Source organism: Ochotona princeps, chromosome 19 (assembly GCF_030435755.1).
Source record: "Ochotona princeps isolate mOchPri1 chromosome 19, mOchPri1.hap1, whole genome shotgun sequence".
Lineage (NCBI taxonomy): Eukaryota > Metazoa > Chordata > Mammalia > Lagomorpha > Ochotonidae > Ochotona > Ochotona princeps.
In genome coordinates, this window is record NC_080850.1 from 5,929,034 (window position 1) to 5,942,566 (window position 13,533).

At 46.1% G+C, this 13,533-nt stretch overlaps 1 protein-coding gene across 1 annotated transcript in view; it reads left to right on the plus strand.

The window, feature by feature from the left end:
- The first annotated feature begins 268 nt into the window (after positions 1 to 268).
- The window catches only part of UBTD2 (ubiquitin domain containing 2), a 48,889-nt gene continuing 35,624 nt past the window's right edge, over positions 269 to 13,533 (plus strand). The window contains exon 1 of the mRNA XM_058677664.1: positions 269 to 722. Coding sequence (XP_058533647.1) covers positions 653 to 722 — 70 coding nt within the window. The 5' untranslated portion in view covers positions 269 to 652. The remainder of the gene's footprint in view (positions 723 to 13,533) is intronic.

Here is a 13,533-nt window from a genome sequence, read left to right on the forward strand (position 1 = left end):
TTAAAAAAAAAAAAAATTCCTTTGGACTTCTCCTTTCTGACTTTTGTTCAGCTTTTCCCGCTTCCTCGCTCTTCTTGCCGGCCCCAGAGCCCCTCCGCCTCGCCGCCCCTCTCTCCCTCTCCGCTCGCCTCGCCACCCCCGTCCTCTCGTGGCCAATCGCAGCGCGGCCTCCCCGACGCACCGCCCCTCGGCGGCGGCGGCTCCCGGCGGGCCGGGCCGAGCCCAGGCGGCTGGTGCGGAGGGCGGCGCCGCGGGGCGGGGGCCGATGGGGCCTGGCTGACGGGCGGCGTCGGCGCGGGGCTAGCCGCGTTCGGGTGTGGGCAGGGGGCGAGGCGGGGGCTGCGGCGGCCTCCCGGGATGGGCCGGCTTCCGTGGGGTGCGGCCGAGCCGGAGGCGCAGGCGGCGCGCGGCCCAGGCCTGCCGGGCGGACGGCCCGGGGGCTGAGGTAGAAGTGGGCGCGGAGGAAGGGGCCGAGCCTCGGCAGTGGGTGGAGCGGCGAAGGGGGCGGAGGCTGGGCCGCGGCGGGCGAGCGGCGCGGCGCGCTGTCCGGAGCTCGGTGGTGGTGGTGGTGGTGGTGACGGTGGTGGCGGCGGCTGCGGCGGCGGACCGGGACGAGCGCCCGGAGGTGGCGGACGAGGCGCCCAGGGCCCCCATGGGCGGGTGTGTGGGCGCCCAGCACGACTCCTCGGGCAGCCTCAACGAGAACTCGGAGGGCACCGGAGGTAGGTGAGCGCCAGGGGGCAGCCTCGGCCCCCCATTGTTCCCGGCCAGGCCCGGCCACCTGTCCCGACCCCCGCGGGCCGCGCGGGCGGGCCCCCGCGCCCCTTTGTCATCCCCCAGTTCCACGTCAGCCCGCCCGAGCTCGGCTTCCGGCTGCCCTGCGGGCTAAGGGGGTCGCCCCCATTCCCGCCCCCTGCGCCCCGGAGGGAAGTCTTGTGCGTGCCGGGGCCGTAGCCTTCGGCCTCGCCGACCGCATCCCCTGGGTTCGGGAAAGTCGGACCCGAAACTGCCCTTCTGGCCCCCTCACTCCTTCTCCAGCGCGTTTAATTATTCAAGAACAGGATGGCGGCGCTGGGGTTGCAGAAAGAGAATTGATTGGGGTGGGGGTGGCGGGGAGGAGACAGGAGGGGACGGGGGAGGAAGCCTAATGCGTTCCCTCCGACCGGCCCGCCGCAGCACTCGGCTCCCTTCCCCGAGCAGCACGGCCGGCTGGTCTCAGCTTTCCTGAGTTTCAGATGACAACTGCCCTGGTTGGCTCCAGTTTGGCCATTTAAACCTGCGAGTTTCTTGGAGCTGGCCTGGGGAAGTCTCAAGTGGCCACAGGCAATAGGGAAGGAGGGAGGGGGAACGGTCTGCCCGGCTAAAACGTGGCTTCTTGCTGCTGCTTGCTGCAGCTGTTGCAGCTGCGGCGTGGGGTGGGGATAGGGGGGTGTGAGGCCAGTGTGCCGTCTGGGTGGGCTAGTCAAATTCCGATCCGACTTGCTTAAAAGGGAAGATACATAAAATGAAAGCGCGCATACAGGAGAGTTTGACTTAGCCGTGTAGTCCTGAGTACTTTGAAAGTTTGGTACCACGGGGCGCACTGGTACTTTACAGAAACTAGGAGTGTGTTGCGGAGAGGTGTTTTCATTCCATCGGTAGCTGTAGAATGGCAGTGTGAGCAAAGTAATCCTGGCTGCTGAAGCTCGGAGTCCCTTCTGTAGAACTTGTGGAGGTGAGAATTGTAGTTAAAACAGCTTCTAGGAACAGCACTTGAGGACGCTGTGATGGTTTGATTCCACTTCATGTTAGAAGCCACAGAATGGTGGGAGTATTTATAAGTGTCTAAAATAGGCTGTGTGAGTATGAGAGGGCTTAACAACTTGCTCTTAACATGCTAGCATTTGGACTAGTTTGTTTGCTTTGTCATGCCCAGTCCTTAAACCTTGTACTGCTGATGTATTTCCTGGATGATGTGTTGAACCTGCCTCTTCGTTAAAGTGTTTGGGTACCTTGGATGACTAAATCGTGGCGAAGCTCAGTGAAAGTTGTCTAGAACGTGAAAATGCTACTTCATACTGGGTTTCCTGTGATAGGTAATTTATTGATGGCACTCTAATAAGATGCTCCCCACAACAAAGGGGGAAGATCAAAAGGGCATGATTTAAACAGCCTCGGGTTAAGGTCAAGTTGGTGGTCAAAATGATTCAGTAATTGAGGTGATCATTAATGGTACTGAAATATATTAGTACTTGTTACAGGTAGTGTTTAGTTTTAATTATGTTTGTCATACTTATTTAGAAATTATGTTAAGTGTTTTCCTGTTAATAAAGTAGGACCAGTTTATCTCAGCCTTTTGGTAGTGTGACCTGTGACCAGCATTATTGCTAAGTGTTTTTAAGGCATGAAATTTTAGCTCTGGGTAATTTATTTAAGGTTTATTTTTATTGGAAAGGCAGATTTACAGAGAGGAAGATCTTCCATTTGCTGGTTTACTCCCCAGGTGGCCACAATGACTGGAGCTGAGCTGATCTGAAACCAGGAGCCAGGAACTTGTTCTGGATCTCCTACATGGGTGCAGAGTCCCAAGGCTGTGGGTCATCCTCAACTGCTTTCCCAGGCCACAAGCAGGGAGCTGGATGGGAAGTGAGGCAGCAGGGATTAGAACTGACGCAAAAAAAAAAAAAAAAAAAAAAAGAACCGACGCCCATATGGGATCCTGGTACATGCAAGGCAAGGACTTTAGATGCTAGGCATGCCGGGCCCAACTTTGGGAAAGTTATTGCCAATGATATTTAGTTAGGTGACTGCAATACTAGTTTCTTTGTGGATCTAGTTCTCTGGACCACAAGCTTTTATTCCTTCCAAACAAAGGATTGGAAACAGAATGTTAACCATCAAACTGATTTTCTTCTGGAGAAAGCATGGCCATGATGTAACAGGTCTTGTGCTAGAAGGATTATTGTGGAATTTAATTATAAAAGCCTTTAGCCTCCATTGTCATAATAACTATCTATGGGTTAATTGTGGTTTAGTGAAATCAGTTTAGCTGTGTGCTTCCTGTTACTACATTAAGGAGTTCTTATTAAGAATTTTTGTTGGGAAGGAAGAGATGTCTTCCCAAAGCCCTTGGCTTAGATCCTTACCTTATCAAATATATGATGATTATTAGCTTTAATGCATATGTATTTGGGTTGTGGGAATTTGTCAACAATGCTTCTCGTGACATTTAATTACATGCACAATATTATACAAACATCACAATGGCTTAACCCTCTAAACAGCCAGCCTTTGTTAAGAATTTTTTCTCTTGAAAGGCAGAGCAAGAGAAAAGAAAGCAAATGAGAGAACCTGAGTCGCTCCTCTCTCCTGGTATACTCTCCAGATGCCCACGTTATCTGGGATTGTGCCAGGCAAGGGCCAGGAGCCTGGAACCTCAGCAGGGGCTCCATGTGGGAAGCAGGGGTCCCAGGGCTTTACTCAGTCTGTTGCCTCTCAGATCCATTATCAGGAAGCAGGATTGGAAGCAAGGAGTAGTTTGGATTTAAACCACGTACTCTGATATAGGATGCCAGCATCCCAAAGTGGCAGCCCTACCTACTGTACCATGACCCACCTGAAATTTGTTAAAAAGGCGAGGGGAGGGGTTGTGATGTTCTTTCCTTTCCCTATACATAAAAATATCTATCTGTCTCAAAGTTGTTTATTTAGAAAGCAAGAGACAGAGCTGCCTTTCTGCTAGTTCATTGCCCAGATGTCCATCATAGCCAGAACTGGGCCAGCACAAAGCTGGGAGCTGAGAAATCAATCCAGTCTCTCACATGTGTGGTAGAGGTCCAGCTGCTTGAGCTGTCACTTGCTGCCTTCCAGGGTACACATTCACAGGAACTAGAATCAGGAGCCAGGCCACAACTGGCACCTGGGCACACCAGTGTAGGGTACGGACATTCCAAGCAGTGTCTAAGTGACTGGGTCGGGCGCTTGCCCTGCCCGACTCTCACATACATACACCACAACTGTTTTATCCAGGAAAACTTTCTTATTGGGTGAATTACCTCTTTGAAGGAATTTGGGGAGTATTTGCGTGTTTTGTGAAATATAGAAATAGTTCACACAAGATTTTTGTTACCTTGTTTTGGATTTGTTTGCAGTATCTCTATGGTATGGCTTGCCTGTAATTCAGGATTTCGGTTTTGTTTTTGCTTTTTAGTTTGAGAGACAAAGTTCCCATCCAGTGGTTCACTATTCCAGATGTCCACAATAGTTGATCTGGAACCAGGCCTGGAGACAAGTGCCAGGTGCCAGAAAAGCAATCTAGGTCCCGCTAGAGTTGAGCAGGCACTGCTGCTTCTCAGAGTCTGCATTAGCAGGAAGCCAGGGTTGGAGTGGAGTGTGGAACCCAGGTGCTGTATGTAGACTCCAACATCTTAACTGGCATCCTCACTGCCAGGCTGAATGCCTGTGCCTGGAATTCAGCATTTTGGGTTCTGCTACTTTGGATGTTCTCTTTTATGCCTAATCAGGACAGATATATCATGAAATCCATGATTATTTAACTGTTCTTTCTAAACTTTTGTTGTGGCATTTGTAGACAGTAACTGTACAGTTGGTTATCCACCTTATTCTTCTGACAGTGTGAGGCTCAGGTCAGCATTAAGTACCTCCAGGCAAGATTTTACTGAGAAAGTAGATCCTTTATAACGTGTTTGAGGGGAAAAAAAGTGTGTAGAGGGAAAATCATTCATTGAAGAAGCCAGTAAGTTTCTTTTCTTCACTTCTTTAGTGAAAGTGCATACTTTATTATTATTATAAAGTATGGTCTTATTTCCTGAGTGTGTGGTTTACAATGAATATTCAGTGGTAACCCAGGAGAATTGGTCCTAAGGGTCACTATTTTCCAGTTTTATAGAAGAATAGCTGGAATATTGGGCATCATTTCTTTAGTTGGAACTTCAGGTGTCTTGGGAACATCATCAAATTCTTTCAGGCACCCATTTATAGCAGCCTTACAGACACCTACTTGATGAGTAACAGTGGTTTTTTAAATAATATCACCTACCGTTTATCCAGCATTTATTACATAACAGGTTCTGTTGTAAGTGATTAAGTTCTCTGATTTAGTCCTCAATAACCCTGTGAAGTGAATAATGCCTCTCTTTTATAGAGAAAGAGACTGAAGCCCAGAGAAATGAGATAAATTGCTCAGTATTACACAGTCAGGATTTAAACCCAGGGCTATAGTAAAGAGTACTAGCTTCCTTATTCTTTCTGTTTTCACATTTTGAAATTGTGAAGACATTTTGCCGTTTTAACCGTTATTAAGTACACAGTTCAGTGACATTGATTATATTTACAATATTACACAACCTTCACTACTGTGTGATTCCAAAATTTTTCATTACTCCATACAGACTCTGGGTCTGTGAAGCAATATCTGTTCCACACTCCTGCTTGTGGTAACAGCCAATCTTTTTGTCCCACTTGAAGGAGCTGAGAATCTGTGAACTAGAGGCTTATCACAAGCCAAGAACACCTGGTGTGATGGTTTATCTTGGAGCAGCCAAGTCCCAGTGCTATCTCTCCTTCTTGTCTGCCTCCTGTTGTAAATTACGGAAGAAGGCCCCAGCCCCAAGGCTATCTCCTCTCTCCCTTTGTTCAACTTGCATATCCTGGCCTTTGTAACAAGAGCTTTGTCACCCTGGTTTTTTATGATATAAAAGGCTGTGAGACCTTGTTTAGTGACCTAGTGCCTTGGGCACGCTAGGATTCCATATGTTTCTAATTTTGGTGGCCCCACTTCCCATCCAGCTCCCTGCTTGTGGCCTGGGACAGCCCAAAGCCTTGGGACCCTGTACCCATGTGGGAAACCTGGAGGAAGTTCCTGGCTCTTGGCTTCAGATCCGCACGGTACCAGCCCTTGCGTTCACTTGGGGAGTGAATCTTCAGACAGAAGATCTTCCTCTCTGTCTCTCCTCTCTGCATATCTAACTTTGCAGTTTTAAAAAAGTCTGTATGTTCTTAGACAAAGTGTGTCATTTTCTCTGTTAAGCATCTTTGATCAATCCTGATACCTCCTGAATGTAACTATTTGAGATATTCTGTATAAATGGAATCATGTCTGTCCTTTTGTTTTTTAACTTAATATGTCTCCCAGGCTCATCTTGCTCTAGCATGTATTAGGCAGTATTTAATCCCTTTTCTGATTGCCAAATATTCCATTGCATGTACATTTTGTTTACCTGCCTGTAGAAGCTCATTTGCTTGTGAATAATGTAGCTGTAAAGTTTGATGTTTTAATCCATTTTTGGCTTTTTTTTTTTATTTGGTTGTATGCCTTGGTGTGATGAAATGGTTGGTTCATATTGCTTTTTTTTTTTTTTTTAAAGATTTTATTATTATTGGAAAGTCGGATATACACAGAGGAGGAGAGACAGAGAGGAAGATCCTCCGTCCGATGATTCACTCCCGAAGTGACCCGCAACGGGCCGGTGCGCGCTGATCCGATGCCGAGAACCTGGAACCTCTTCCGGGTCTCCCACGCGGGTGCAGTGTCCCAAAGCCTTGGGCCATCCTCGACTGCTTTCCCAGGCCACAAGCAGGGAGCTGGATGGGAAGTGGAGCTGCTGGGATTAGAACCGGCGCCCGTATGGGATCCCGGGGCTTTCAAGGCTAGGACTTTAGCCGCTAGGCCACGCCGCTGGGCCCGGTTGGTTCATATTGCAATTCTGCTTACCTTTTGGAAGAACTGCTAGACTATTTTCTGTGGCGATCACACCAACAGAATGTAAGGCTTCTAATAACAGGATATCAAGGTTCTAACTTCTCCAAATTCTCATTAGTACATGCTACTTTCCTTTTTGTTTTTAAAGATTTCTTTATTTTTATTGCAAAGTCAGATATACAGAGAGGAGGAGAGACAGAGAGGAAGATCTCCCCTCCACCAATTCACTCCCCAAATGAGCGCAATGGTCAGTGCTACGCCGATCCGGAGCCAGGAGCCAGGAACTTCCTCCAGGTCTCCCACATGGGTGCAGGGTCCCAAGGTGTTGGGCCCGTCTCGACTGCCTTCCCAGGCCACAGGCAGGGAGCTGGATGGGGAGGTGGAGAGGTGGAGCTGCTAGGATTAGAAACAGCTCCTATATGGGATCCCGGGGCATGTTCAAGGAAAGGACTTTATCTGCTAGGCTATGGCGCTGGGCCCTCATTTTTTAAAAACAGAATTCTGGTGGGTTTGAATGAAGTGGTCCCTGTTTCTTTAATTTGAATTTCTGTAATGGGGTTAAGGATAGCTTGATGGCCATTTATATATCCTTATTTTATTTTTAAATAGAGAGGGCGAGATCTTCCATTTACAGTTGGCCACGGTGGCCAACCAAAGTCAACAACACTATCTGGGTTTCCCACGTGAGTAGTGGGAGAAGGAATTGGACCATCTTCTGCTGATCTTTCCCGGACCTTTAGCAGGGAGTTAAATTGGAAGCGGAACATCTAGGACATAAATTTGTGCCCACATGGGTACAAATATGTATCATATATCTTTGGGAAATTGTATTTTACTGTTTTGCCCATTTTTAAGTTAGAATGTTTGGATGTTTTTGGAATTTTGATATAATTTATGTATGTTTTAAAAAATATTTATTTTTACTCAAAAGGCAGTTACAGAGGGATTGTTCATCTACTGGTTCACTCCCCAAATGGTAGCAGCATCCTGAGCTGGGCCAGTATGAAGCCAGGGGCTTCTTCTGGGTCTCCTACAGAGATACAAGGGCCCAAACACGGCAGCCATCCTCCACTGCTTTCCCAGGCCCTTAACAGAGAGTAGATTGGAAGTGGAACAGCTGAGACTTTAGTTAGCAGAATAGGGGGTGCTGATGGTGCAGGTAGAGGCTTAATCAGATAAGTCATGGTCCTGGCTCAGGGGTATTTGTATATTAAAGCCTTACCAGGTATGTAATATACATCCGGTGGATTGTCTTGCCACTTCTCTTGATGGTGTCCTTTGTTGTACAAGTTTGTGACTTTTTTTTTTTGAAGATTTATTTATTTTTATTGCAAAGTCAGAAATACAGAGAGGAGACATAGAGGAAGATCTTCCATCCACTGATTCACTCCCCAAGTGACCGCAACAGCCAGTAATATGTGGATTCAAAGCCAGGAGCCAGGAACCTCCTCCAGGTCTCCCACACGGGTGCAGGGTCCCAAGGCGTTGGTTGGGCCGTTCTTGACTGCTTTCCCAGGCCACAATCAGGAAGCTGGATGGGAAGTGGGGCTGCCGGGATTAGAACTGGTGCCCATATGGGATCCTGGCATGTTTAAGGCGAGGACTTTAGCCACTAGACCACTGTGCTGGGCCCCCAAATTTGCAATTTTAATGAAGCAAAACATGTTTTTCTTTGTTGCCTATACTGCCAGTTTATTTTAAATACATATGGATATATTATTTTTAATATGTTAATATATTATCCTATACTGATGGAATAAAGACTATATCTATAAGCGATCATTCAAAAATCTTGTAACATTTGCTTTCTCAGCTGTGAATACACACTTTTCAATTTATCATCTAATCTGGTGAAAAGTTACCAGCAGTGAACCAGAGGATTGACGAGCTCTTTCTGTAACTCCGACTTTCAAAATAAATGCATACACCTAAAAAAAGTGGGGGTGGGAAGTCCCCAGTCCAGCAAAATTGACATCACCTGGGAGCATGTTAGGCAGCACCCCTCAAGTCCCTCAGACTGAATCAGAGTGTGCATGCTGAAGTTGTAGAAGCACTGCGTCGCACTGCTTAACCTGAAAAGGGGCTGGAATTGGCGGGTGGTGGGGGGAGGGTGGATGGCATGAGTTGATTTACTTTTTACAGTGATTTAAAGGAGAGAGAGAAGTGAAGTATTTCCATGTTTGTGCACCTGAGTGACCAGGAATCCGCAGGCAGCTTGGCAGGATTGGGCAGCTGAGAAGGAAGTAGCTGGTGGAAGCCTTGGGCTGGTGTTCAGTTTGGAAAACAGAAGAATTCTGAACTGGAGCTGTCACTCAGGATGGTACAGACTTAGGAAACATGTGCGTGTTCACGATTATGAATGTGGCTTTGGGAATCAAATAGGAGGAAGATAAACTGGAAGTGTAAATGTGATTGCTATAAATAAGTGAGAAGTACTGACTTGAATTGTCAGAGCTTCACAAAAGATAAAGAAGTAAGAGAAGTCACCTCTAGTCAGGGCCTGAGACACACACAGTAGGCTGTTCGTACACCAACTGAGTAAATTAGTGGAAAAGAGGAACAAATTCCTCTGCCTGTGAAATTGGTAGATCTAATTGTGTTTGAACAGATAAGATTCTTTTAATTTCTGAAAGTAATTTGGCTCAGTAACTGCATTCTAAATATGATGCTTATAGAAATTCTGACATTGGTTCGTTACTTTATCCTAAGACAACATGGAATCCTTGGGAATTCAGCCCCAGCATGTACTAGCAGCCTTGTTGAGGTTAATTTAATTCAGGGCAGACATTTTTTATTCAAAAATGTCACACACACCCCTTCCTTGTTTATTTTTCATGACCTGTATATTATTTGTACTCACCTAACTTGGTCCTACTCATCTGTGTTGTTGATTGCATTTTCTTATGCTTCTTTTTTGTTTGCGCTTATAGTAAAAAATGAAGCAAAACCGAGCATAAAAAAGAATGAAGATTTAGTCTCCCCTTTCTATTCCTGTAATGACAGTGAAAATAATTCAAATTATCTGGATTGATGAGCTCTAGAGCTTTGATTAGAGGGGGACATAAAATTTCATACCAGTTTGGAAAAGAATTTGTATTTCAGACTGTGAAATAGGAAGCATTTTCTTTTTTTTTTTTTTATAAAGATTTATTCATCTTATTACAGCCAGATATACACAGAGGAGGAGAGACAGAGAGGAAGATCCTCCGTCCGATGATTCACTCCCCAAGTGACCCGCAACGGGCTGGTGCGCGCTGATCCGATGCCGAGAACCTGGAACCTCTTCCGGGTCTCCCACGCGGGTGCAGTGTCCCAAAGCCTTGGGCCATCCTCGACTGCTTTCCCAGGCCACAAGCAGGGAGCTGGATGGGAAGTGGAGCTGCTGGGATTAGAACCGGCGCCCATATGGGATTCCAGGGCTTTCAAGGCTAGGACTTTAGCCACTAGGCCATGCCACCGGGCCCGGAAGCATTTTCTTAATGTGAGGCAGTAAGTGGAGTGAAGCTGTGGGGGAGGACCTGAGCGAGAAATGTTTCCTGAGTTAGTGACTGATTTTTCCCTGTACAGGTCACTTGAATGGTTTGTCTTCATTCGGTGGACCAAATGCATTGACTCTTGCGGCTACCCCTCACTTTATTGAGCAGGGCTAGGCTACCAGGTTTAGAATTTAGACTTTACTATATGTGCATAAAGATGCATGTGTGTGGGCCAAGACAAGTCAGCATGTGTTCATTTTATATCAGTTTGACTTGGAGTCAGCAAAAATCATTTGTTTTTAATATAACCGTATGCTGGCTGAGAGGTTAAATGTTGCTGAGTTGTACATTACGTGTTGTAATGCCATGTTCGTGCATGGCGTGTTTGTAATAAAACTTGGAGAAGTTTCCATTTTAGCTGTGTTTTTAGAAATGGAGTTTCTGTTGAAGTTAGACATCTAAGGAAATGGAATATTTGTGTGTGAAGGTTTTTTTTTTTTATTTTACTTGAGTGTGAGGTGTTAATGATACATATTTGCTCCAGATTTGACTAAGTAATGATTAAGTGATGCCTTTTGCTTTTCTGGTTAAGTTCTTGCCTTTAACAGGAAAATCTTTAAATTATTTTTTGCCTTTGTTAGAATTGGCCTTTAGGTATTGAACAAGGTCAGACTGCTCTGAATTGGTTGAGAGTGTTCATGCTTGTGGGCTGTGTAACAAGACCGTGTAAAGGGAGCAACAGTCCGGTTCACTTAGTTATGAATCTGCTTTCAGTGCAGCAGATATGAAGTGTAGTAGTTATGAAGCACTTTCTCAGATGAGGGAAGATGGTTCTCATAGTGGGAGGCACGCATTCCTTGTTGAAGCACCAGAGTCCTGGATTTACTTCTAATTCTAGCTTCCTGCTAAAGCTCCCCTTGAAAAGCAGCAGGTTAGCAACTCCAGAGATGAGTTGCTGCCACCCACCTGGTGAACCTGGCTCTTGCCTGGCTCCGCCCCAGCTAATGTGGACCTTTGAGGAGTAAGCCGGCAACTGAGAGCTCCCTTTCCCTGCCTGTCTCTCTGCATGTCAAAGAAATGAAAATAGAGTTAAGAAAAAAAAGATGCTCATTCCTGAAACTTTGAAAAACAGCCAGCCCCATTATTCTAACTCTATGTGCTTGAAACCATTTGCAATTAGAGCTAGAAATAAGTGATTTAAGTAATTAGGCAAAATTTTAAAACTCTTGTATTACAGTAAAACCATTATTATGAAAGTGCAAGGAGTTGTTTACTGCAGGGTCAGAAATAAACTTCGCTGAAGACATTGGTCTAAGAAGCTGGTCTTGGTGGCTGGTGTTGTGGGATAGCAGTTAGCCGCTGCCTAAGAAGTGAGCATCCCTGCTGCTCCACAACCCATCCAGTGCCCTGCTTATGGTGTGGAGAAAGCAGCAGAAGATGGCCTACGTGGCTGGGATTTCCCTGGGGGCTTGGGTGCCCAGGGCTGACCTTTGACCAGGTAGTAAATCTCATTCAGTGTGTGTATTTCTCTGTGAAACTCTTAAACTTGGAGAAAGGCTAGGAGTATTCTTTCTCTGATCAAAAATATTTTTAAAAAATTGAAATAGGCCTGGCATGATAGCCTGGTGGCTAAAGTCCTTGCCTTGCACTTCCCGGGATCCCATTTGGGCACCAGTTCGTGTCCTAAATGCTCTACTTCCCATCCAGCTCCCTGCTTGTGGTCAGGGAAAGCAGTCGAGGACAGCCCAAAGCCTTGGGACCCTGCACTCACATGGGAGACTTGGAAGAAGTTCCCAGCTCCTGGCTTTGGAATGGCTCAACTCTGGCTGTTGTGGGCACTTAAGTGAACCAGCAGACAGAAAATCTTTCTCTTTGTCTCTCCTTCTCTCTGTAAATCTGTCTTTCCAATAAAAATAAGTAAATCTAACAACAACAAAAAAAGGACTTAGTTATTTGAAAGACAGTTTTAGAGTGAGAAGAAGAGATGAAGAGAGAGAGGTTTTACCCTTCCAGATCTGCTGGATCACTCCCCAAATCACCACATTGTCTGGAGCTGGGCTGGTCAGGAACCAGGAGTTTCTTCTGGATCTCTCCCATGAGTGCAAGGGCTGGAGCACCTGGGACATCCTTCACTGCTTTCCCAGGCCATTATTAGCAGGGAGCTGAATTGAAGTGGAGCAGCTAGGACTTAAACTGACACCCATATGGAATGCTGGCTCCACGAGTAGAAACGTAGGGTGCTATGGCGTGGCGCTGGCCCTGTTTGTCAATGTTTTCAAAACTAAGACAGCTACTCGTCTCCCTTATGATACTGATCTTTTGAAGTCTCACAGAATGTGCAGCAAGCTGCATTTGTCTGAATGTTAACGTGTGGTGTCATTTAATGTGTGCCTGTGACTTCTGTGTGTTAAGCTGGGAATCAGACTCAGTTTGAACAAGTTTCCTTCCCAGTTCTCTTCTGCTGTTAGGAATACATTTTCAATACTGAACACAGTTAGAGCTTTTCTCTTTTTTCACCCAGAAGATAATCATGTCATCTTCTGAACTGCCATTGTACTATTTGTAGGTCTCCCTCTCCTGTCTTTTAAAAAAATGATCAGTGAGGTTATTTTTGTACATTTCGTCTCAGAGTTTATACTGCATTTAACATGGGATGGATAGTTTGTTTCTCCTTTCAGCTTTCCGCTGGACTAATTCTTGTGTGGAACACATCTTTGATTTTATAATGGTGATGGAAAGAATATAATTTTTTTGGAAAAAGATTTATTTAAGGCCCGGCGGCATGACCTAGTGGCGAAAGTCCTCACCTTGAACGTGCCGGGATCCCATGTGGGTGCTGGTTCTAATCCCAGCAGCTCCACTTCGCATCCAGCTCCCTGCTTGTGGCTCTAGGATTTTCAGTAAGTCTCTTGAACTCTCAGTTTAGTGAGAGGGAGAGAGAGTGTGTGTGTGTTAGCATATTGGATGAGACCTATATCAAATGCTAAAAAAATTTTTTTTTTTTTTGAGAGTTAGCACTTTATCACTGGTATCAGATGCCTACAGAGGCCAAGGCTGAACCGAGCTGAAGATGGGAGCCAGGGATGGCGGCAACATAGGTGTTGCGCTATCACTACTGTCTATTAGGAAGCTTGTTAGCAAAAAGCTATAATCAGGAGTGGGGCTGGGTGTGGGCTCTGGCACTCTGATGTGGACTGCAGGCATCCAAACCCTGTTTTTGTTTTTGTTTAACATTGATTTCTAGTTCTTTGAAAGGCACAATGACCAAGAGAGAAAAAGACAAAGAATCCATTGGTTCATACCCAGTGGCCAGAACCTTGAACTCCATTTAGTTTTCTTGTGGGTGACAGCGGCCCA